The sequence below is a fragment of the Rhinopithecus bieti genome, unplaced genomic scaffold (assembly GCF_001698545.2).
Source record: "Rhinopithecus bieti isolate Rb0 unplaced genomic scaffold, ASM169854v2 scaffold_7648, whole genome shotgun sequence".
Classification (NCBI taxonomy): Eukaryota; Metazoa; Chordata; class Mammalia; order Primates; family Cercopithecidae; genus Rhinopithecus; species Rhinopithecus bieti.
This window is the reverse complement of record NW_016805609.1, coordinates 132,532-156,380: the sequence shown is the minus strand read 5'-3', so window position 1 is coordinate 156,380 and position 23,849 is coordinate 132,532. Positions and strand designations below refer to the sequence as shown.

Here is a 23,849-nt window from a genome sequence, read left to right as displayed (position 1 = left end):
AACTTTTGAAAAGTGATAAAAAATATTAAAAGAGCTTCATCTCCTCTGTGCTCTTCTATTGGATTGCCAGCATCTGGAAAGGGGGCTGAGTCGTCCTTGTGAGGCCAGGATGCTGAGCTGTCCTTGTGAGGCCGAGACCCCTACTTTCAGAGTGGAAGGCTTAAAAAAAAATTCTATCCCCATATGTGGAAAGCTGATCATTGCAGTTAGAGTTTGGGTTAGGAAAAATCACCATCGATTAAGAAATCTGAAGGAACAAAAAGAGAAATGTATATGCATATATCTTAAAACAAATTAAAAGGCTTCTGTAATGAGAAATTCTGGGAACAGATTTTAGTCACGTATTTTTAAGATTTGCATCAATTAGGAACAAAATAGTTCCGTTACTCATATCATCCTAGTCCTTTAATTAAAAGAATTGATAAATCTGCCAACAACTTAACATGTGTGAGCTTTAAGAGTGAGCAACATTCTGCAACATGACAGACACCAGTTGGTCCACTTCATCATTCAGGTGCACATTTCCAGAATGTCTGCAGGACCTTGCTGTTGCTGGTGGATCTTGTACCTGTGCATTTGCTATTCAAAACTCAGGTTAAAATGCAAATACAGGTGCCCTTCCATCTAGCTCTGGCAGGACTTTACTTCCCCACTTGTAAAAAAAGGAAACAGGAATGATTCACAGAACTATTTAAAACTGAAAAAGCAAGTTGGAATACTGCAAGGCTTTTTATTGCCAAAGTCAGATTCTTTCTTCCTTCTCGCTCAAGGACTAATTTAAGTCAATAACAACACTGAAATGTAGTAAAAACGTCAATGTCGAGTCAATGTCAAAGCAGCTGATAGAGTACCCTGAAGACATGATCAAAAACTACCTGTTCCTGAAATAAGAGCATATTCCTCAGGTTTTCATGGCTGGTGATGCATAGAGTGCTCTTGTAACTTCTGTAGATTTGGGGACCTAATGTGGAAATATCCTAACTCAGAATCATAGGCATTGCCATCCTCTCTTTATGACTAAAGACTACAAAGAGCAGCTGGTCCTCCTTTTGCTTTTGCATCTTTAACACCACACTCCTTAGCCCACTAAACTATCTTCTGTCCTGTTGCTAGCAGGAGCTGGTGTGGCTGCAGGGTGGTTAAGACTCCTTGCTCTGGAACCAGATGGCCTGGTTTGACTCATGGCTCCTCCACTTGTTTGTTTTTGGGCTAAGTATCTAACATTTCTGGTGTCTATTCTCACCTGTATTATCTCTATAATAAGGATTCCTACCAAATAATTCCTACCAAAGTTATTGTGAAGATTAACTGAGTTAATCCATGCCAAGTCTTAGGCACACAAAAAGCACTCAGTTAATGTCAGCTATTCATGTTATTCCTCCATCCGCAGAATCAATCCCTATGACCACCCCACCTTGAATCTCCCCTCTCCCTTAGCTATTGTGCCCTGGCTTCTCTTGGTTCTTTATCTTTCTATTTGACTTTCCCACTTTTTCTTCCTGTGCCCTAAAGGTGTTCACTAAAGTTCTCTAACTCTTTTCTCTACTTTCTAGTACTTACATTCATTGACTCTTTTGTTGGAAAAAAAAATGTTTGAGTGCCATGCACTGTGGAAGTTGATGGATCTTCAGGGATAAATCCAACAGATAACTATTCCATATTCAACATTAAACAAGCCTGAATTACACATTGTAATAAGGTCTGGAGGGAAAACATCAGGGAGCTGTGGGAAGATCCCACAGGAAGTACCTACTTTTGACTGGGAGGTATTTCAACAGTCCAGGTAAGAGATGGTAATACTTGAATGAGTAGGGGTAGCTGGGGAGCTCAAGGGAGAAGTGGATAGATTTGAGAGCTTCTTAAAGGTGGATTCCAATTACCATCTTTCTACAGAAATTTCCTAAATTGTTGCATTTAATCTGACTTCATTCCTAAGCTGCAGCCCAATATATTTCCTTCAGGACATCTCTAAACTTCTTTTTCAAATTAAAACAAAATTTTTTGAAACAGTGTCTCACTCTGTCACCCAGGCTGGAGTGCAGTGGTGCAAACATGACTCACTGCAGCCTTGACCTTTTGGGCTCAGGTGATCCTCTCATCTCAGCCTCCCGAGTGGCTGGAACTACAGGCACATGCCACCACACCTGGCTAATTTTCTGTGGAGATGCGGTTTTGCCTTGCTGCCCAGGCTAGTCTTGAACTCCCTGGGCTCAAGCGATCCAACCACCTCGGCCTCCTAAATTAGTGCTGGGATTACAGGCATGAGCCACCATGACCGGCCTTCTAATTGTCTACATATGGCCGTGCTACAACCCTAAATTCTTATCTCACTCCAAAGCAGTTCTTTTTCCTCACTTTCCTCTTTTATTTGAAATCATTCTAATATGATTTCATACTTCATGACTCCTTTTCTTTCATTGAGTCACCCAAACCTGCAGCTTCTTAATTATCAAAACGTTCGTTCTCTCTAATGATAAAGAATTAATTTCAGTTTCCCATTCTTCTTCTTCTTCTTCTTTTTTTTTTTTTTGAGATGCAGTTTTGCTCTTGTTGCCCAGGCTGGAGTGCAATGGCATGTTCTTGGCTCACTGCAACCTCTGCTTCCTGGGTTCAAGCAATGTTCCTGCCTCAGCCTCCCAAGTAGCTGGGATTATAGGCGCATGCTGCCATGACCGGTTAATTTTGTATTTTTAATAGAGACGAGGTTTCTCCATGTTGGTCAGGCTGGTCTTGAACTCCTGACCTCAGGTGATCCGCCTGCCTCGGCCTCCCAAAGTGCTGGGATTACAAGCGTGAGCCACCACACCTGGCCCAGTTTCCCATTCTTTCCTCACAAATTCATTTCTGACATCTGTGCTTGACCAGGTCACATCACATCCCTACTCAAAGCCTTCAGTCTCTCACCATTGCTTGGTGCCAGTGCTTCAATTTGACATAGAAAGTCCTCACTAATATGCACCAGCCAATGTTTTTTTGTTACTTAATGCCTGCCTAGAGACATTTGCCAGGCTAGTCTAACTGGAGCTCTTTACCTCTGAATGCGCTCTGAAGATGTAAACTCTGATGCTTCTGCTCATGTCATTTCTTCTAGATGGTCCTTACCATCTTTTCAAATCCTACTGTTTTTTCAAAGCCTGTCCCTACTCCATGCAAATTTACTAATGATTTCAACAAACGATTGGGATATGTCTCCCCTCTGAAGACCCAAGCATGTTATTAGTGTCCCTCTGTCATATGAAATTCTACCTCAGGTTACATCTATATTCTTTGTACCATACACACAAGACTTCATGTCTCAACAAAGACTAGTTTGATTTAGTGCATCTTGCTGTGTGCTCTGAACACAGTAGGGATGAATATTTGTTATATTGCTTTCCACAGGTGTAAGTAAGTGAAAACCAAAATATTCAGCAGCAAAGAATGTAAGACACTACACCTTGTATCTTAAATATAAGAACTTGATAGCTGTGCATCATGATTACAATGCCCATGAACAAATTTTTGGCACTGAAAACATTTACTGTGATTATGTGCTCTGTGTTGTCAGAAAAATAAAGATAAAAGCCTACAGTGTTTTCAAACCTACCCACACCATAGGTGTTTCATATACACTGTGTCAAGGGCAAAAATCAGGCTGATATTTATAGAGATTCTTTCGATTTAGTGTTTAGTAGGCATACAGCTAAATGGCAGATAAAAGGCAAGGTTGTTTTGTTATAAATTAGGCTGAGCTTTGAGTCTAGTAAGACTATCACATTTTTCTTTAGGAAGCCTTTGCAAGAACAGTATGTCACAGGCTTGGTCAATTGCAAAGGCTCTTCAATCATCCAAGAATGCTTGGTGCTGGACCTAAGATGGAACACATCTCAAGACCTTCTTAGCTTTCCGGTCCTCTGCTCCCTTGTCACAGGGGTTCTTATGGAAATTAACCCATTCAATACATATTTTATTGAGCACCTACGATGTGACAGGTACTCTTGTTTAAAATTCCTTTGTGTAGTCTAGTAGACATATAATACAATTAGAACATCCCCATTTTACAACTCCTGATAAATGAACAGGTCTAATCAGTGGTCATCAACAGGTACTAACATTGCAGAAAGAAAGGTATTCTGACATGATGTGTCTCCTGAAGAGGGGAGACACCAAATATGAAGTCAGACCTAAATCTGACTCAACCTGTAGGATCCTACAACCCATTTACAGAAAAAACACACAAGAGAGGAGCGTGTTAAATGAAACACTGGGATATAATCAGCAAAATCCAGATGCTCTGGGATAAACAACCCAATATCGTCAACAAATACTTTCTTTTTTTTTTTTTTTTTGAGACGGAGTCTCACTCTGTCACCCAGGCTGGAGTGCAGCGGTGCGATCTCGGCTCACTGCAAGCTCCGCCTCCCGGGTTTACGCCATTCACCTGCCTCAGCCTCCTGAGTAGCTGGGACTACAGGCGCCCGCCACCTTGCCCGGCTAATTTTTTTGTATTTTTTAGTAGAGACGGGGTTTCACCGTGTTAGCCAGGATGGTCTCGATCTCCTGACCTCGTGATCCGCCTGTCTCGGCCTCCCAAAGTGCTGGGATTACAGGCTTGAGCCACCGCGCCCGGCCCAACAAATACTTTCAAAATGAAAAAAGCAGAGTGACAAGGAACTCAGCAAGTAGATCCTATTTAAATCCCGATCCAAACCACAAAATACAAAAAGTTGTTTCTGAAACAATTAGAAATTTGAACACTGACTTTTGATGATTAGTAAGAATTATTAATATTTTTAATCCATTATACTGGTATTGTATTTCTTTTTTTTTTTAAGGAGCCCTTAGCTTTTAGGGATTCCTACTAAAATACATATGAGTAAAATGATGTGATGTCTCGGATGTGTTTCAAATTATATGGGAAGAGAGGCAGTAAAAACAAACAAACAAACAAACAAAAAAACTAGATTGGCCATGAGTTAAAAATAGAGCACAGAGTATATGTGGATTCATTACAATATTCGGTCTATTTTTATATATTTTATTGTATAAACTTTTCAAAATTAAAGTTTAGTGTGCTATTTTGAAATGCTTAGATACAATGCATATCTATACCTATTTAGCATTAACTTACTCTTTGCCAATGATGAGCTAGAGATGGCAGAGAAAAAAACAGAAATTAATAATTTGGGATCTTAACTAAAGTGTTAAGTTAAAGCAGAAAACTTGCTATGTTCCATCTCACTTGATCAATCTTTGACAGAAGATCTGAAAAATAACCAAATTAACAAAACGTGGAGCTGACAGGAAGATGTACCAAGGATCCTGAGTAATGTTTCCAGTTGGCCTAGTATCTAGTTGCTGAACAAGGAGTTAATGATTGGCAAATACATTTTTGTTAATTCAATAATGTAAGAAAACTCAAAATAGTGTCCTGGAGATTTTATGCAAATGGACATTTTGAAAATACTGGTTGAGGGAAAATGAATCCAAGGGCCTGCCATTCCTCACAAAGTAGACCCCTCAGAGCACAGTTCTAGAATTCCTTGTATTGTGTCAGTTTAGTTAGAGCCAAACACTTTCTTTTCAATTTAATTAAATTTCCTCAATAAAGCTCAGTGTTCTTTGCTAATGTTATAATGAGAAAATACAGGCTGTGACAAGTCATACAATTTTGGCTGGTAAAGCAGAATGAAATAAATATTAAATCCTTAGCCTAGTTTTGGCAATAATGTGTTTTTCATGGTGTCTATGCCGTGATTTAGAACTTGGGCTGTACTGGATTAACCTGTATCAAGGCTTTTTTTTTTTTTCTTTTTTTCACACTTAAAAAACTTGAAGTAATAAAAATATACTTTATATGCATTAAAATAGTCATCCATCATTTAAAAGATTCCATATACATGTATATATATATAATGTGTGTGTGTGTATGTGTGTGTATATATATATATATATACACTCACCAGATTCCTACACTGGATTAATTTGGTTTGTTTTCTTTATAAACAATTTCTTCAAATAAAGATGTCTTCATAAATTATTTTGTAAACAGGCTTAAAACTAATATCTTATGTTAAAATGTCACGTCCTTCTCATTATATGATATATCTTCTTGTTGGCTTTACCATGAATGATTTACTTCATTGTGGCTTAACTGGTACGACAGCAGAGAGCCCAGGCACAGGCCAGCTGTCTCATGAGACTCAGAGGCCACACTTGGTCCAAGCCCCCACATCCACATCCATGTGTGAAGTAAAATTCTGGAACCCTCACCACTGTCTGCTACAGCCCACCAACTCTGGTAAACTGCCTTTCTTAGTAAAAAGAAAAAAGTACTTACCCTTCCCCTTTCATGTTACTCTTATGGACAAAGAAAGAGAAGAAGAATGGAAGAATCTGTCCATGATAAATAAGACCTCGATGGTTTAGACTTAGTGTTTAAACTCTAAGCTTCTTAGAAAAAGGACTACATCCTATTCATTTTTTGTACCTCCCACAGGTCTTAGCACAGAGCCTTCTGCAGAGAGAAAATTCGGAACTGTTTGCTGAACAACACATAATTAATTTGGCAGGAAGATAAGGCAGAATTTATCAACTGAGATTCCTGTGGTGGTTTAAGGCTAAAGAAAACTTGGCTGATCCGTGCTCTAGGATTGTTGAAATTTTCACAGAGCAGGAAAAATCTGAGGCCTGGAAAGTCACCATCGGTATTGAGAAACAATATCTAAGAACAGCAAATACCTACAGAGTGAGTTTTAAATGAAGTGATGGAAAATCCAGGTTCTGAGAGGTATCATTAGAAAAAAGAAATCCTTTGGGGTCTTGAGTTAATTTTACTTTTTGAATAATAATATATGTACATAATCAAAACTAAAGAAGGTACAAGAGTGGCTCAACATGACACAGTTGAAAGCCGCACTTGGCATGAGGGCGACAGTTAAGGCAGAGCTGGAATGCATAAGTATGGGGAGGTCTGTGGCAATGTTCTCAGCTCTGTGTGTCCACATGGGACAAGGACCCTATGTTTCCAATGGTGCTCACCTAAAAAATGGAGGATAAAACAGGGACAGTTCACACATACCCTGAGAGAGTTCAACTTTAAATAAAGAGAGTATTTAACTGGAGAGGTGACTGTCTAAACCAGAAGACTCTGCAATATTATTAATTGGTAAGTTGAAGTTTGAGGAAGTGGATGCTAGTAGGGAAAAGTATTGATAGATACTTAAGTAAATACATTTGTCTGCACATCTGAGTGGACAGAGAGTAAATCTGCAACCTGGAATCACGGCTTTCTCTGATCTTTGAAAATGTGACTGTTGATCTCTTTCTGAAATTGCTAACAAACTAGAAAAAAAAACAGTTGGATAGCCAATTCAGAAGGAGGACTATCAGAGGATGGAGAATCTCTGCTTCTAAAGAACTCCCGTCATCATTTGAAGAGAGATCACCAGGTGCTTATGAAAATGCAGCAAACACTGAGTTGGTCATTATAATGGTTTGTCTTTGGAACATCTGGAGCTGGCTGAATATGGGCAAAGTTTACAAATGAGGTCTTTGTGTGCAGAAACGAAGAGAGGAAGTTAACGAGATGTAGAATAATTCCAGTCAGCCAGGCTCGCATTAAGGCTGGATGGAGGTATTTTAAATAAACGTTCAGTTTTAACTTCTCTGCAGCCTTAGTAGCTATGGACAACTGATCTGTCCAGTAAAGTACACATCCCTTTTATTTAAAAGATATTTCTGATGTATACATTCGCAGATATATCCTTTTTATAAAAGGTTCGCAGATGTATACTTTTTATAAAAAGTTGCATGTCATATATAAATTCATGACAGATTGGCCTTGGCCATTTCATTCTTATGGAGGGAGATATCCCCCCCATGAACATTTTCTACCTTGTCACTTAGAAGTACAGTATTTGAAGGGACAAAAATGAGGAGAGAATAGTTATACTTGCTCGATCAAAATACTAAATTTGGCCGAGTGCAGTGGCTCACACCTGTAATCCCAGCACTTTGGCAGGCCAAGGCAGGTAGATTGCTTGAGCCCGGGAGTTCCAGACCAAACTAGGCAACATGGTGAAACCCCTTCTCTACAAAACATACAAGAATTAGCTGAGCATGGTGACATGTACTTGTAGTCCCAACTACTTGTGAGGCTAAGGTGGGAGGATTGCTTGAGCCCAGGAGAGATGGTTGCAAGTGAGCCATGATCATGCCACCACGTTCCAGCCTGGGCAACAGAATGAGACTCTGTCTCAAAATTTAAAAAACACTAAATTTAAAAATGTTTTTGAAGGAAAAACACTGGTGATATCAAAGGGACACTCAGTTGCAGGGTAGAAGGGCATGCAAAGAGTGTGGACTGATACTGACAGGGATGAAGAGCCATATACGTGGCCCCAAACGTCTCAGAAGCCAGTATGGGGTGATCTTTTCTGAAAGGTTCAGAACCGCTGGATGTCCAAAGAAGTACTTTACTTTTCACAAAATAACATGCAGGCCCTGGTCCTACAGCACCGTGGGTACTCCATAAATGTGCGCTGGATGTTGCATGAATAAAATTAAGCCCTATAAAATCAAATTGATTTTACTCTTTACTCTTTAAACCTAAGTTGAAAGCTTCTGGGAGAAAGACAAGGTCATGTTTGAAAGGTACACAATGCACTGGGTAATGTATTACAAGGCACATTTCTGAACCATTTTTTAAACTTTGTAATATTTTCCTAGACCTTGGAAACTCTCAAATATGCCTTAAATCTCTGTAACTCAGTCCTTCACCAGCTTCCAGAAGTTCCTCCCAAGGTAAGGAGCCTCAACTGCATTTTGTAAATCACGAGGGTTTGCCGCCCCTATATCTTTGGATTGGCTGTTGGCAACCCTGCTCTGTTTTGCATCACAATCTGTATGACTGGCTTACGTTAGAATCCACAACCAGATCCACAGCAGCCAACCTCAAAGCCTTTCCAGAGACATCTTCAAAGCCAGAGTTGCTATCATCAGGCCCCGTGTGGCCACATCCCCTTCCTGCCATAGCTGTTCTCTCTGCACTCCCAGGATTCTCCACAGGGAGGAGAGGGGTCCATTTCCTTCCCTTTGCTCCCTCCCCCAGATACTTTGTGGGTCTTTCCATTTGGGGCCTATATCAACCTTACTCCTACACTTAGGGTCATCTAATCAGAGACCAGTAGGTTGTTTTTACAAAAAGGCCAGAAACTCTAAGTAGTAGATATAGCATTGTTCTATTTTATAAGCCCAAAGATTTTAGCTTTCCTTAACTTGAATTATTGCATATATAAAGTTCTGTGGGACAATTACTTAAAATGAAAACTTGCTAGACATATAACAACAAACTCAGGAAATGCTTCAAGTCTCCAATCTTTAGGTAATATCTCTTTTTAGGAAGAAAGGAAAAGGAGTTTATTTCTTAGAGCCAAGGAAATTACTTTCAGTCTCCTATTTTCATTCTTTCTGTAGAGATTTCGATAATACTTTGGTTTGAAGTGAGAGTTAAAAAAAAAAAAAGCAAACTACTGACTTGATAATCCTTCCATTTGTGTAGTGAATCAGAATTCTCAAAAGCTGCTCACACAGGATTCAACGTCACACATCGAGTCCCTAATCTCCTCCCTTGCAAGATTTCAGAAACAATCAACCCCCCCCGTAACCATTGCATTGCTCAGAAGGAAGCCTCACTTTTGACTTAATAGGATTTCGTGTGCATGCACGTTGGTAACAGTTGGCAAATGTCAATGGGCTTGATTATGCTTTTCATTAAATTTTTAAAATTAAATGTTTGGATTATTTATTTTACTTTGTGTTCCTTAGTCACTTGGCAATGTGTTCCTCTGTTCCTCCTTCCTTGAAATAGGCTGCAAGATTTCATGAACTCATTGTTCTGTCCAAACCAAGCTCTCCACTAGGATTGAGCCCCTTCCTGACTCCTACAGCATCTGCCCCTATAACTCCTTGTCAGAGTTAGGGGACCAGTCATTGAGCACTTCTAGCCCATGCTGCCTATATCTGTCCATGTTATTACTTAATGTTTTCATTTCAGTGGCCTTACCACCATTACACATAAGCTCCTTAAGGAGCGTGTAATGATGAAAGAACATGGGTTTGGAGTCAGAGAGAACTGGGTGTAAGTTCTGGATGCAGCACTGTGAGCTCTGCGGACCTGTGGAAGCTGAACCTCTCCTGAGGATTCACTTCTTTATCTGTCAAAAGGGAATCATACCACTCACTTCACAGGGCTTTGTGAAGATGAATGAGAGAACCTGTATGTAATAGATTGTCTGGTTCAAAGTAAGTCTAAATAAATGTTACCTGAACCAACCTACAAATAAAGTAAGCCTTGGAAATGCATCCTTATTGTCCAAGAAATAAAGTATTATGTATTGTATTGTATATACATATTTGATGATTACATATTACATATGATTTATTTTACATGTTAAGCTACTTTGGTATACTATAGGTTATATCCAAGATGGAACCCTCTCTCCACCAAAACCCAGAAGAGGTAAAATCTGTAAAATCTGGGAATTGTCTTACTTAATAGAAAGTCAGGCATGAACAACACAGAGTATTTTGATTTTTGTAGCTACCTTGACACTATCTTGCACAGATTATTGTGTTCCTTCTGTTATTGCCAGCAGCTCATTTCCATTCCCCACCTTCAGCAGAACTAAGCTGCAGCAAGTGGCACCAGCCCCCTCCCAAGACTACTGAACAGTTGTGGTGTATGGATGGTCTTAAATGGGGACACCAGCCGCCACCTAAATAAAAACTGAGGGATGAAGAGGTTAACACAGTTGCAATTTAGTAATTTACTGGCCTTTAACAGACCTTGGCCAAATGAGCAATACAAACGTACTCCAAACAATTATCCACAAATTCACAATGTTGACATGATTTACTTTGGTTCTTTCAAGATGAACCATGTGTAGGTTATTACTAAAACCTGCTTTTATTACGTTCATTGACTAGGTAAGATTCACTATTCCAAGAAAGTTTGCTGTTGCTACTTCCTAGGCTTCACCAGAAGACTGACACCAAGAGAAACGCTGTGTAAGAACTCTCGAGTGAGCTAAGACTGGGAAAATGAGGTTCCACAGTTCCCACAGAGCAGATTTTTAGTAGCAAACATTAAACATGTAATCAAGCAATTACAATATAATGAAGCAATACCAATGGCTGTAGAATAGATTTAGATGAAGTCTCACAGGAGTGCTTATTATTAGAAACACACACGTTAAACTCCTGTATCACAGGCCTTTTCTTAGGAATCTTGTCAGTTGCATAGTCTCACAGGCATATTACCAGGCATTAAACTTAACCATTGAGTTTTTCTGCTGTCTTTTCACCGCTCTTTTCTATATCCCCAAACTGCTTTATTAGATTTATCTTTTGCTTTTCTGGGGCATATATTCAAGTAATTTTTCAGCAAGAGACTTAAATACACACTTTTCAGAGTGGCTAAAATAAAAAATAGTGACAACAGCAGATGCTAGCGAGGATAAGGAGAAAAACGGATCATTCATCCACTGCTGGTGGAAATGTAAAATGGTGCAACCACTCTGGAAAAGAGTATGGCAGTTTCTTTAAAAATTCAACATGCACTTACCATATGATATAGAAACTGAATTTAGGCATTTATCCCAGAGAAATGAAAACTTATGCTCACGCAAAAGCCAGTATACAAATGTTCACAGCAGCTTTATTTGTAACACTCAAAAACTAGAAAAAACTCACATGTTCGTCAGTGGGTGAATGTTAAACTGTGATACATCCATACCAAGAAATATCACTCAGCAATCAAAAGGAGCACATTACTGATACAGGCAATAACTTGGATGAATATCAATGGCATTATACTGAGTTTAAAAAAAGCCAATCTCAGGGGTTATATACTATATGATTCCATTTATACAGCATTCTCGAAATGGCAAAATTATAGAGATGGAAAACAGATTGGTGATTGTATAGGATTAGGAAGGAGTCGTCAGGGAAGGAGGTAGCTGTGGCTATAAAACGGTACCATTAGCATCTTTGAGAAAGAACTGTTCTGTACTTGACCATGGTGGTGGTTATATAAATCTATGTATGTCTAAAATTGCACAGAACCTCCCCCACCACACAGGTGCATGTAAAACTTGTGAAATCTGAAAAAAGCTGAAAAACATCAGTAGGTTGCACCAAAGTCAATTTCCTCATTGTGATAACTATACTAAGGTTGTGCAAGATTGTGCAAGATATTACCACTGGGGGAAACTGGGTGAAGGGTATATGATATCTCTCTGTGTTATTGCTTCCAATAGCATGTGAATCCATTATCTCAAAATACGAAGCAAAAAAATTTACAGGTAGAAAAATTTATAAAGCCCTTGCACATATGATATGATGATGTCATTATTTCTGTTCTCACAATAAAACCTGGCTTGGCTAGTAGGTAAGTCCAAAATCATTTTTTCTCAGACCAGAGAGTAGAAGGCATTCTTTTACTGTTTCTTGGGAAATCTTAGGATTCCTTCCAGCTCAAATAATCTTTGATTCTATGAGTTGGTTTTATTTGTTCACCAACTTTAACTTTGCCTTATGCTTATACTGCTGTGATATCAAACTATTATAGATAGAAAAAACTCATAATTTTAAGACAATGGAGCAAATCAAATATCTCATGGGTTTACAGCATTTGTAAAACACACTTTGAAACACAGTGGATTTGGCTGGGCATGGTGGCTCACACCTGTAATCTCAGCGCTTTAGAAGGCTGAGGTGGGAAGATCACTTAAGGTCAGGAGTTCGAGACCAGCCTGGCCAACAAGGTGAAACTTTATCTCTACTAAAAATATAAAAATTAGCTGGGTATGGTGGTACATGCCTGTAGTCCCAGCTACTTGGAAGGCTGAGGCAGGAGAATCGCTTGAGCCTGGGAGGTGGAGGTTGCAGTGAGCTGAGATTATGCCACTGCACTCTAGCCTGGGCAGCAGAGTGAGACTTCACCTCAAAAAACAAAAACAAAAACAAAACAAGTAATTTAGGAGTGTGGAGTCAATGATGTCCCTGCACCCTTTTCATGTTTTGATTGAAGTCTAAAAATAAAATCGAATTCCTTATTGATTAGAGGATAGTTTAAAATGAAGTATTTCTACCTTCAGGATATGTACATCTCCTTTCTATTAGCTCTAAAGCATTTTTTCTTCCCCAGTGATAACTGAGAAGGCAAGCAATATCAAAAAAAGAAAATAAACTGTCTGAACAAAATGTAAAAAGTTTACTCCTAGCAAAATTATAGCTGAATGGTAAGCAATAGCCATAATGTTAAATTAAGTATTATATAAAATAACCCATTTTCCATGCAAACAATTACCCATAGCTGATATAAGAATGCAGATCATAAATTTAAAGCTTGCCTTCATAGAAAGATTCCCTCTTTGCACATCAGAAAGCTTCAGTATTCTTTTTTTTTTTTTTTTTTTTTTTTTGAGACGGAGTCTCGCTCCGTCGTCCAGGCGTGGAGTGCAGTGGCTGGATCTCAGCTCACTGCGAGCTACGCCGCCCGGGATTACGCCATTCTCCTGCCTCAGCCTCCCCAGTAGCTGGAACTACAGGCGCCCGCCACCACGCCCGGCTAGTTTTTTTGTATTTTTTTAGTAGAGACGGGGTTTCACTGTGTTAGCCAGAATGGTCTTGATCTCCTGACCTCGTGATCCGCCCGTCTCAGCCTCCCAAAGTGCTGGGATTACAGTCTTGAGCCACCGCACCCGGCCAGCTTCAGTATTCTTAAGACTGGTTTCATTAAATTCTGAGAACCTATTAATATTTATGGTTATAGTCATTTGTGTGAAAAAAGAAAATTGGTTCCACATTCTTTAAAAATTAACAACTTGCGGCTCAACAAAAAAGATAATAAATGTAAAATAAGTCAATTAGGTCATTAATTATCAAGACTGTCTCTGAAATGACTCTCACTTGAAAGAGTAAAAATATTTGGGTTGTAAACACAAGTTCTCACTAATATACTTTGTCTCAAAGTCATTTCCCGGAGTTATTAATAAATATTTCAGGATATAATAATTTATCAAATTAATTAAACGATATGAGATTCTAGATTTTACATAGATAACTTATGTCAGAGAAAAAATAATCATGGTAAATTACAATGAATACAAAAATAGATCCTAATTGTTCTTTTAAAATTAATACATGAATTTTCAATTCAAAAGAGTTTTCAATTACAATCTTGAAACATGTACTGAGTGTATAGAATAAGCCAGGTGTTGCAGCTGCAGAGAGGTGTAAAGAATGAGCTTTGCCCTTGGAGACATTTAAAGTCTTGCTGGAGAGACAGTACGTACACCTAAAACCACCCAAAGAAGACAAGGGTCAGTGCTAATAAAATAAAGTCCATATTCACAATAGCAAAGACATAGAATCAACCCAGATGCCCATCAACAGTGAACTGGATAATGAAAATATGGTACATATGCAACACAGAATACTACGTAGCCATAAAAAGAATGTAATCATGTACTTTGCAGCAACATGTATGCAGCTGAAGGCCATTATTCTAAGTGAATTAGCACAGTAATAGAAAACCAAATACTGCATGCTCTTACTTCTAAATGGGAGCTACACATTGAGTACATATGGACATAAAGTAGCGAACGACAGATGCGAGGGCCTACCTGAGGGTGGAGGCGGGGAGGAGGAGGGTAGGAAGATGGAAAATTTACCTATCAGGCACTATGCTTATTACCCGGTGATGAAATAATCTGTACACCAAATCCTTATGACAATTTACCCATGTAACAAATCTGCTCATGTACTCCTGAACTTAAAATAAAAGTTGGAAAGAGAAAAAGTCTAATGACCATTTACAACATTGCTTCCATGGGAAAACTCTCTGCAGTATAAATGTACTTTTGTTACACAAATGACTCTTGATCGGAGGACAACCAGTACAACTTTTCAAATAGTCTGAAGTGATTCAAAATGGAGATAATCTACTTTATTAAATTCTCAGCGCCATTTTTGGCAGGCATTGCAGTGAAACTGGATACTCCCTTCAAAACAGGCAGAACTTAAAAAATAGCTACATACACAAAAATCACCAAAGACAGGTTTCTTGGAAGTGCACCTAAACCTTTCTTTCTTTTTTAAAATCATTAGACAGCTGATTATTCCTTTGTTCAAATACATATTCCAATAAACACTTACTAAGTGTCTGCTAAGAACCAGGCATGTAGATATAAAGATAGATTAAGCCTTGCTCCTCAGGCTCCAGGATTGACATGTGAAAAGATAACAGTGTATGAAGTCCCACAAAAGAAGTAAGCCCAGGATGCATGGGGAACCACAACAGCATGGTCTTAGAGGAACTGATCCCTGAGTAGTCCTGAGATGGGTAGGTGAGGGACAGGTGTAGAATAAGGGAAGAATGGTCCAGCAGAGTGAGGCGTGGATAAAAAGACCAAAACCTTGAGAGAATGTGGCCAGTAGATCAGAAGAGCTGGAGAGTGGGGATCTGCATCAGGGGAGAGGGGAGAGAGAAGGCAGGAGACAGAAGCTGACGGCATCTGGAGAAGGTGGCAGGGACCAGATCAGGGAGGATTTTAATGTTGCAAGCTGGGAATCACTGGCTTTAGCCCAAAGGCAGTGGGGAACCTTGGCCAGAGAGTGTTAAGTCTTCTGATCAGAGGATCAGTCTGGCAGCAGTGGTGGGGACGTGATGGAAGGCAATGATAATGAAAACCAGCAAAGAGGCTACAGCAAAATTCCAGGTGATGAATAACCAGCGTCTCAATAAAAGCAGTGGCTGTGCCTACAGTGAGGAGGGGGCAGATCCAGGAGTTACTTGGCAGACAGACTGGGACATGGTGATTTCACTGCACACAGAGAAAGAGGGAGAGGAGGGCGGAAAGAGTAGCTTCAGGGTGCAGATTTGGGTATCTGGCTGCACGATGGTCATGTTCCCTGGGTCACAGAAGACTAGAAGAGGTGCAGGCCTGGGGGAAGATGAAGGGGTACCTGGGAAGAGCAGTTTCCAAATAGGACATGCATCTCAGCTTGTCTGTCACGTGGGAGCCACTGGGGATGGTTTGAATAAATCCTGCTTTCTGGTTTTGATAGCAAGTGATCTGTGATGTTTTTGTAGTACTCGATGTCACCACTCTTTCCCTGGGTCAAATTCACTCGTGGGTAAGGATGGCTGTGGCAGTGAGCATACAGAGGGTCAGACCAAGGGACAGGAAACTCTTCAGGAAAGGGGACTGATCATTTACATATCAATTTCCCCCCCACCACACACAACCAATGAGGAATAGCAATGTGGAGATGGGGTGTGGAACCTGACATCTGGATGCCTGCTTTTGGAAACAGCTCTTTGATCCTGTGGGGGAATTGGGCTCAGCAGGGTTGAGGCATAAAAGAAGATCAATTTTCCAGAAAAGTTCCAAGTGGGCAATGTGCTACACGGAGGAGTTGGTCAGGAATGAACCATCCCAAAGGGCAGGCTGGTATAATAACACAGGGGTCTGGGACTGGGCTTGGGGAAGCCAGGCAAAGGGACACAGGGGTTGCCACAAAGATGCCAGGAGAAGATGGCATGTGTCAGGGGGACTCAGTGCAGGATGAGGCTGTTCAGGTCTTTTCAGAAGCAGAGCTCAGAAACAGCAGCTCTGATTGGCAGTCAGGGAAGCAGTCCACGGGGAGCAGGGAATAAGGTTGGTCAAGCTGGCCCTTCCGGCCAGCACTCAAGCTAAAGGAAATAGAATCCTGGGGTCTGAGATGTCAAGCCAAAATATGAAAGGAGAGGTAGGGGCGCCAAGAAGCAGGGAGAGGTCAGCCATAGGTTAAGAGGCTTAACAAATCTGTCTGGGAACAACAAAGAAGCTGGGGTCCAAAGGTCTGGGATTCTTGGATTTGCTACTGTTAAGCCCTTAAGAGCTCCCTGGCACCACCAGAAAGGGTCTTCTGACAATATGTGGCTCTCATATTATGTGGCCACTCTCCTCTTCTACCCCACACGCTCTCCCTATCAGCTGCCCCAAAACCGAACAACTATAGCTCCTGGAACACATTGTGCTATTTCACACCCATTGTTTCATACTTATTCTCTTTTCCTAGAAATATGCTTCTACTGCTTTGCCTACCCGGAGAAAGCTTCTCATCCTTTAAAAGCAAGCTACAATGTTCTCTACTCTAATCCTCACAATATAATATCATTGCACATACTAGACTGTATGGCAATTGATAAAAAATAAAGGTCATGCACCTCATGCCTGGCATGTAGTGTGTTTGCAATATGTGCTGATAAGTGAATAGAAGCATATATCCTAATATGGGTCTAGTTCACCTTTCTCTGCCTGGGGTGCTGAAACAGTAATACATTCCTCTAACTGGTTTGTTTCCAGAGCCTTAGCCATACTGTCTAACAGGAATTTTAGCAGAAAAGACTCCTGATTGATAGGTACTGGCCTCAGCTCAGACCAACCTTGCAGCCCCTCTGGGTCTCTGCAGTCCCTCAGCCAGCACAGAGACTCAGCTCTGCAAAGCAAAGGCAATATTGGGACAATGTCAATCACATATCCCTACTGCAGTCATCCAGTGAGTTGGCCCTTCAGAGGATGACCTGAAGAGAGAGACGTAACTCTAGGAAGGGGATTCTGAGCCTTGGGGGAGAAGGAAGAGGAGGAACAATGGGCTCCAAGAGATTCATGATCCATCATGAGGATGGGCATCTTTTGCGGGGAGGACAGTTCACAGCATTCATACGATTTACTAAGAGGCCCTTGACTATTAAATATTAATATTCACCATTCCAGAAATATGCTTTGCTTGAGGCAGCTCTGCTCAGAGCACCAGCTGCTGAATCCAGATCCCAGAGGACTTGGTCATGGTCAGGACAGATCAGGGAAGGAAGCTGAGTTCCCCTACAGCCCAGCATTTACACACTCCCATACCATCCCAAGAGAAGCCTTTCTCAAGGCAGATGTACATATTTTAAAGAATGTCCATGATCTGTGTCTTGTACAACTTCAAACGCAGTGAGTAAGAGGGAGTAAGGCTCAGGATACCTCAGATACTTGACCTTTATGTTCCTTAGAACAATAAACCTGCCAGAGAATAAAAAATAAAAGGCAAATCTCCAGGGTCTCATTCGTGATGAAAAGTTTGGTTTGACCTCGTGGTCTCAGTCCTGAGCTCAGGAAACGCTAATAAATAGACAAATCCTGAGTAATGGCTCTTTTATATTTGCCTTTTTTTTTTTTTTTTTTTTTGGCAGAGAAGCATGTGGTGTTAGAAGGCAGCAGATAAAGGCTTTCCATACTAAATGGGCAAGAAGCACACAAAAGAGAAAGCAAACCTAAAACTGGAGAGGCTGACACTAAACTCTGGGGAATTGAGAGTCACTTTTTACCCACATTCTGTAAAGGGCAGAAAAAACACAGGAAAAAGGTTTCTACTAAAATATGTGTGTTTTGTTTTACGTTTTTTGAATAGAAAAATATGCATCACTCAAATCCACTCAGATATCTGAATATCTGCTGGATGTTGTTTGTTTGTCTGTTTGCTTGGTTCCTACTGTTCCCTCCCTGAGTTCTGAAAAGATAATTAAAAAAGAATCCTCAGAGTGAACCTTTAAGTTTCAGTTGTTAGAAGCACATATCTTTGTACCCAAACACATGTGGGCTCTGTCATTGACTTGCTAAGTAATCTGGGTAAGTTTCTGAATCTCTTTAAGAACCCAATTCTTCAGCAATGAAAATGGAAGTATGAATAGTACTGACTTCAAAGAGTTGCTGAGGGAATTAAGTGAAATGATGCATTAAAAAATCTTAGACTAACCTGGCATACTATAAGCATTCAATAAATGGTAGCTAAACAATAGAAGTAACAACTCTGTCAATAAAGAAAACAATTCTAAGGACACATTTTGTGCACAATCATGCAAGCTATCACAAGTAGAAAGGAAGAAAAACAAAACAAAACAAAAAAAACCGAAACAGTAGGCCTGTATTCCTTAGTGAAAATTCCCTACTTTATACCTTAGAAGGGGTGTCAGACTGTCTTCCTCACCTTCACGTGAGTTCAGGTCCAGCAGAGAAGTGTCACCCCTCCCCTATAACAACATGGGTCATCCGTCCAGGCCCGTGGAAAGTGCAGAAAACCACAGCCTGTCCCATCATGCTTTCTGCCCACCTCCACTACCCAACTTAGCCAAGTGGCTGGACGGTTCTCCCATGATCATTATCCTTCAGAAGCTATTAGCACTGCATTTTTCTTTTCTCCAAAACAATTTTTATCTCTTCACCATGTTAGAAAAAAATCTTCCCTTAGTTTTCTTTCTTTTTTTTTTTTTTCTTTTAAAGCAGAGCGGCCTGGGGGAATTCCTCCACACTTTGGACAATCACTCCAGCTAAGTTTGCAGGGAATGGTGTCTGCCCTAATTGGCAAGCTTCATTCCTGCTCACCTCTTATTCAGACCACAAAAAATAATTTCAGCAAACGTTCTGCTCACATCATAGTTTTGCATCCATGCTGATCTCTAGGGAGCCATTATTAATCCCAAGTACGTTTTCTCTGAACGTGTCTCCCAAATTCAAGTCTTACTTCTTCCAAGATTTCTATATGGCTTCTCTTACTCAACACTACGTTAAACCAAAATTCTATTTCTTTCTAGTAAAACTATCTTCCCCATAGTGGAGAAAGAAAAGAAAACAAGGCTTTCTTGTTTCATTTTATCAAAGAAAGCTGACTTAGCTTATTAATTATAAATAAACAACAGAGATGTAGGTTAAGGACTCTAGATAACTCCCTTATCATTTGCCAATTCCTTCAGTATCAAGGAAGCATGGCTTGGCACCGGGATTGGGAAAGATAGGATTCCACATGTCCGCCACTTTGGACATTCCTTATTTCTATGCTTTCAATAAGTGGCAGCCACAGTTTACATGAGCACAGAGTTCAAAGAAAATCACAACAATCAAACTTCCTTACCCGGCAGTCTCTCTGAAGTGTTTTCATAAGCGCGTTGTATGTTTCTGTATCAAAATACAACCCTTCGTGCATGTCTTGCAGGAAGTCTAAGTCCTTAAACGTGGGGTTGGATTTCTCTCTCTCTTTACGGGATGCTCTTCGCTTATACGTTGAGCCTTTCAAGTCATATGTAAAGTGCATTCTCATGGAGCGTGGCAAAACGTTGTTCATCACCACAATCCTGATATTAATGCCTCCTGATTGCATACAATACAGTCCGTAAAATTTTGGCAGAAGAGTCCTTGGATTCTGGTTTAAATTCTAGAAACCAAAACAAGAAAAATATATTTACAATCTTCTATTTTGACAAAATAATGTTCCACTAAAGATGTGTTTCATGCTGATAAGATAATTAAAAATGGGATGTGATTATCTTTATTAATGTCCATTACTAAAATTTTGCTGTTTCTAATCTATTTCTTAAGTCTGCTTATTGGACAGCAATTTTATTATTCTAAACTCAGGGCAGTGAAAGTGACTGAATTGAAATTGGACATAATGTCCCAAATTGGCTCCAACTAAAAACAGGCAAGGAATTGACTGGTGCCATGAGTGACTATTCTCTAAGGTAGCTAAAGAGAAAACGAACTGCCAAGGCATAAGGGATGAACATTTAACATTTTAATAGCTCCTGCAAAACTGTCTTCCAAAATGGCAGACCAATTTACAACCACACTATGTAAGATTGTACATAGATTTTCCCGTCACTCTTACCACTGCTGAATAGTATCCAAACTTTAAAATCTTTGTAAGCATTTTTTCTGTAGGTTTTTGTCACTGTTGAAATTCTTGATATATTCTGGATATTTATCATTTCTCTCATCTATATGGGGTAGTTTCTTCCAGTCTGTTGTCTTTTTTATTATTTAAAAAAATAGGGAGGCCAGGCGCTGTGGCTCATGCCTGCAATCCCAGCACTTTTGGAAGCCGGGGCGGGCGGAACACGAGGTCAGGAGTTCGAGACCAGCCTGGCTAGCACGGTGAAACCCTGTCTCCACTAAAAATACAAAAAATTAGGCTGGTCTGGTGGCATGTGCCTGTAGTCCCAGTTACTCGGGAGGCTGAGGCAGGAGAACTGCTTGAACCCGGCAGGCAGAGGTTGCACTGAGCCGAGATAGCGCCACCGCACTCCAGCCTGGGTGACAGAGCGAGACTCCGTCTCAAAAAAAAAAAAAAAAAAAAAAAAAAAAAAAAAAAAAAAAGAAAGAAAGAAAGAAAAAAAGGGAATATATACCTATTTTTGTTCCCTTTTAAAATAGATAAGAAATTAAAATAGTTTACAAAAGGGCATGTATTCAATGAAAAGTGTCTCCGCTATCCTTGATTCTTCCCCCAGTTCTCAACGTTTGAGAAAACCACTGCTCTCACTTTATTTCATTCCAGAAATATTCAATGAGCTTATATTAATTTTGTGTCTGGTACTTTTTCTTATATAAATGTGTTGCCTTAAAAAATTTTTTTTTAAATTTTTTGAGAGACGGAGTCTTGCTCTGTCACCCAGACTGGACTGCAGTGGCATGATCTTGGCTCACTGCAACCACCGCCTCCCAGGTTCAAGTGATTCTCCCACCTCAGCTTCCCAAGTAGCTGGGACTACAGGTGTGTGCCGCCATGCCCAGCTAATTTTTGTATTTTTAGTAGAGATGGGGTTTCACTATATGGTGGCCAGGCTGGTCTCGAACTCTTGACCTCAAGTGATCCTCCCGTCTTGGCCTCCCAAAGTGCTGGGATTACAGGCATGAGCCACTGCACTTGGCCTAAATGATGCGGTCGTATTTATTTACTTGTTTCTTATTTGTGTGTGTGTGTGTGTGTGTGTGTGTGTTTGCTTTTTGTTTTTGTTTAACAAAGCTTTTTTATATCCCAAAGTCATAAACTTTTATTTTCTTCCAAATTCTTAATAGTTTTGGTCATTACAATTGGTCTTTACTCCCTACGGAATTAATTTTGTGTGTATGTGAAAGATCTGAAATAGAGAATTTAATTTTTTCCTCAAATGGATACTTATTGAACAGTCAGACATTTTCCAATTGAGTTTAAATCCCTCCATGTCAATACAGTAAGTAGACAAATTCACAGAGATCTATTTCTGAACACTTTATTTGAATCTATTAATTTATCTGTCTAAAACTGTACTCATCCTACATCCTTAACATTAGTTACAGCCTTATAGATTTTTGGTACATGCTATAGCAGGCCTACTATTTTCTTCTTTTCAAAATGTTTTCTCCACTCTTACAAACTTTCTGTTTGATTGTTCATTTTAGAAAACATTCTTCAAATGAGACTTGCTCTCACTTTCAAAGAAATTGGCTTTGTCAAGCTATGTGAAAAATCCTATTAGAATTTTTGCTTGGAATTAGACTGGATTTATAAGTTGATTTAGGAGCAGTTGAAATCTTTACAACACTGAGTTCAGGAACAATGCATATATTTCTTCATTATTTCAGATCTTTTTTATGTCCTTCAATAATATTTTGTAGTTTCCTTCATATTGGGTTTGTAACATTTGTTTTTATAGATTCAAATATTTTAGAATTTTTCTTATTACATTCTTTCTGAACTGATTATTGTTTATGTTTTCCATGTACCATATCTTGCTTTCCCAATCAGAATTACAGTACTCACATGACTTTATTTACTTATTTCTTTATTTTTCTAATAATGTTCATTATAAGTTGTTGTCATCATGAACAGGATCTCTTTTTTCTCTTATATTCTCCTACTCTATATCATCTATATAATGGAATATAATGGATTTTGTAGATTTATCTTTTATCCTGCAAATCTGCCGCAGTCATATCACTTCTAGAAATTCCTGATTTATTTTCTTGAAGGTTTGCTCATTTTGAATTCTGTCATTTAAAGAGAATAGTGCTTGTACTTATTTTGTATTTCTTTTTGTACTCAAGACTCAATGCCAGAATTTCTAGCAAATTTATCAGAAAGGACTATTGATGGGAGGGTCATTCTGGTCTACTCCTATTGTTTCTAGAGAAAGGATTCTTGTTTTTCTCCATGAGCTATTACATGAACTTTTGGAAGACTGATAAATGTACAACTTGTTATGTTTTTTTATCTACTTATTATGTTTTTTTAAAAAAACTCTCCTGCCACTTTTTAGAATTTTAATTAAGCAAAGATGTTGAATTTTGAGGGCCTTAGCTTCTCCTCATCTATTTGGGTAACCACATGATGTTCACATTTTTTCTTGTTAATGGGATGGATTATATTGTTATACCAGCTTACATAATTGGGATAAAACCACTTGTTCAGCTAAATTTAATTTTTCTTTTTTTTGAGACAGGGTTTTGCTCTGTCTCCCAAGCTGGAGTGGCTTGATTACAGTTCACTGCAGCCTCAACCTTCCAGGCTTAAGTGATGCTTCCACTTCTCAGCCTCCCAAGTAGCTGGGACCACAGGTGTGTGCCACCATGCCTGGATAATTTTTTATTTTTCTTGTAGAGATAGGGTTTCATCATGTTGCCCAGGCTGGACTTGAACACCTGGGCTCAAGTGATCTACCCACCTTGGCCTCCCAAAGTGCTGGGATTACAGGTGTGAGCCACCATGCCTGGCCCTTAACTTTTTTTCTAATTTTAATTAAATATAAGTAGTCACATATGGCCAATGCAGTTTTACAAGAGGACAAGTATATCTGAGCTCAGAATTATAGAATTTTAAGATTTACTAATTAAGCAGTTTATCAAATAATATTACATCAATTTGATCCTAATTTCAGATAATTTTAAAATGTGTGCATGAACAAAGTATAATTGAAGGCATATATACCAAATTTTAGTAATATGTATTTCTAGGAAAGAAAC

At 39.4% G+C, this 23,849-nt stretch overlaps 1 protein-coding gene across 3 annotated transcripts in view; it reads right to left on the bottom strand.

Annotated features, from left to right (window-relative positions):
* PIP5K1B (phosphatidylinositol-4-phosphate 5-kinase type 1 beta) overlaps window positions 1–23,849 on the bottom strand; it is a 210,870-nt gene that overhangs the window by 106,421 nt on the left and 80,600 nt on the right. For all 3 annotated transcript variants that reach the window (XM_017873042.1, XM_017873045.1, XM_017873044.1), the window contains exon 6: window positions 19,984–20,283. In XM_017873042.1, the coding sequence (XP_017728531.1) occupies window positions 19,984–20,283 (300 nt within the window). The remainder of the gene's footprint in view (window positions 1–19,983; window positions 20,284–23,849) is intronic.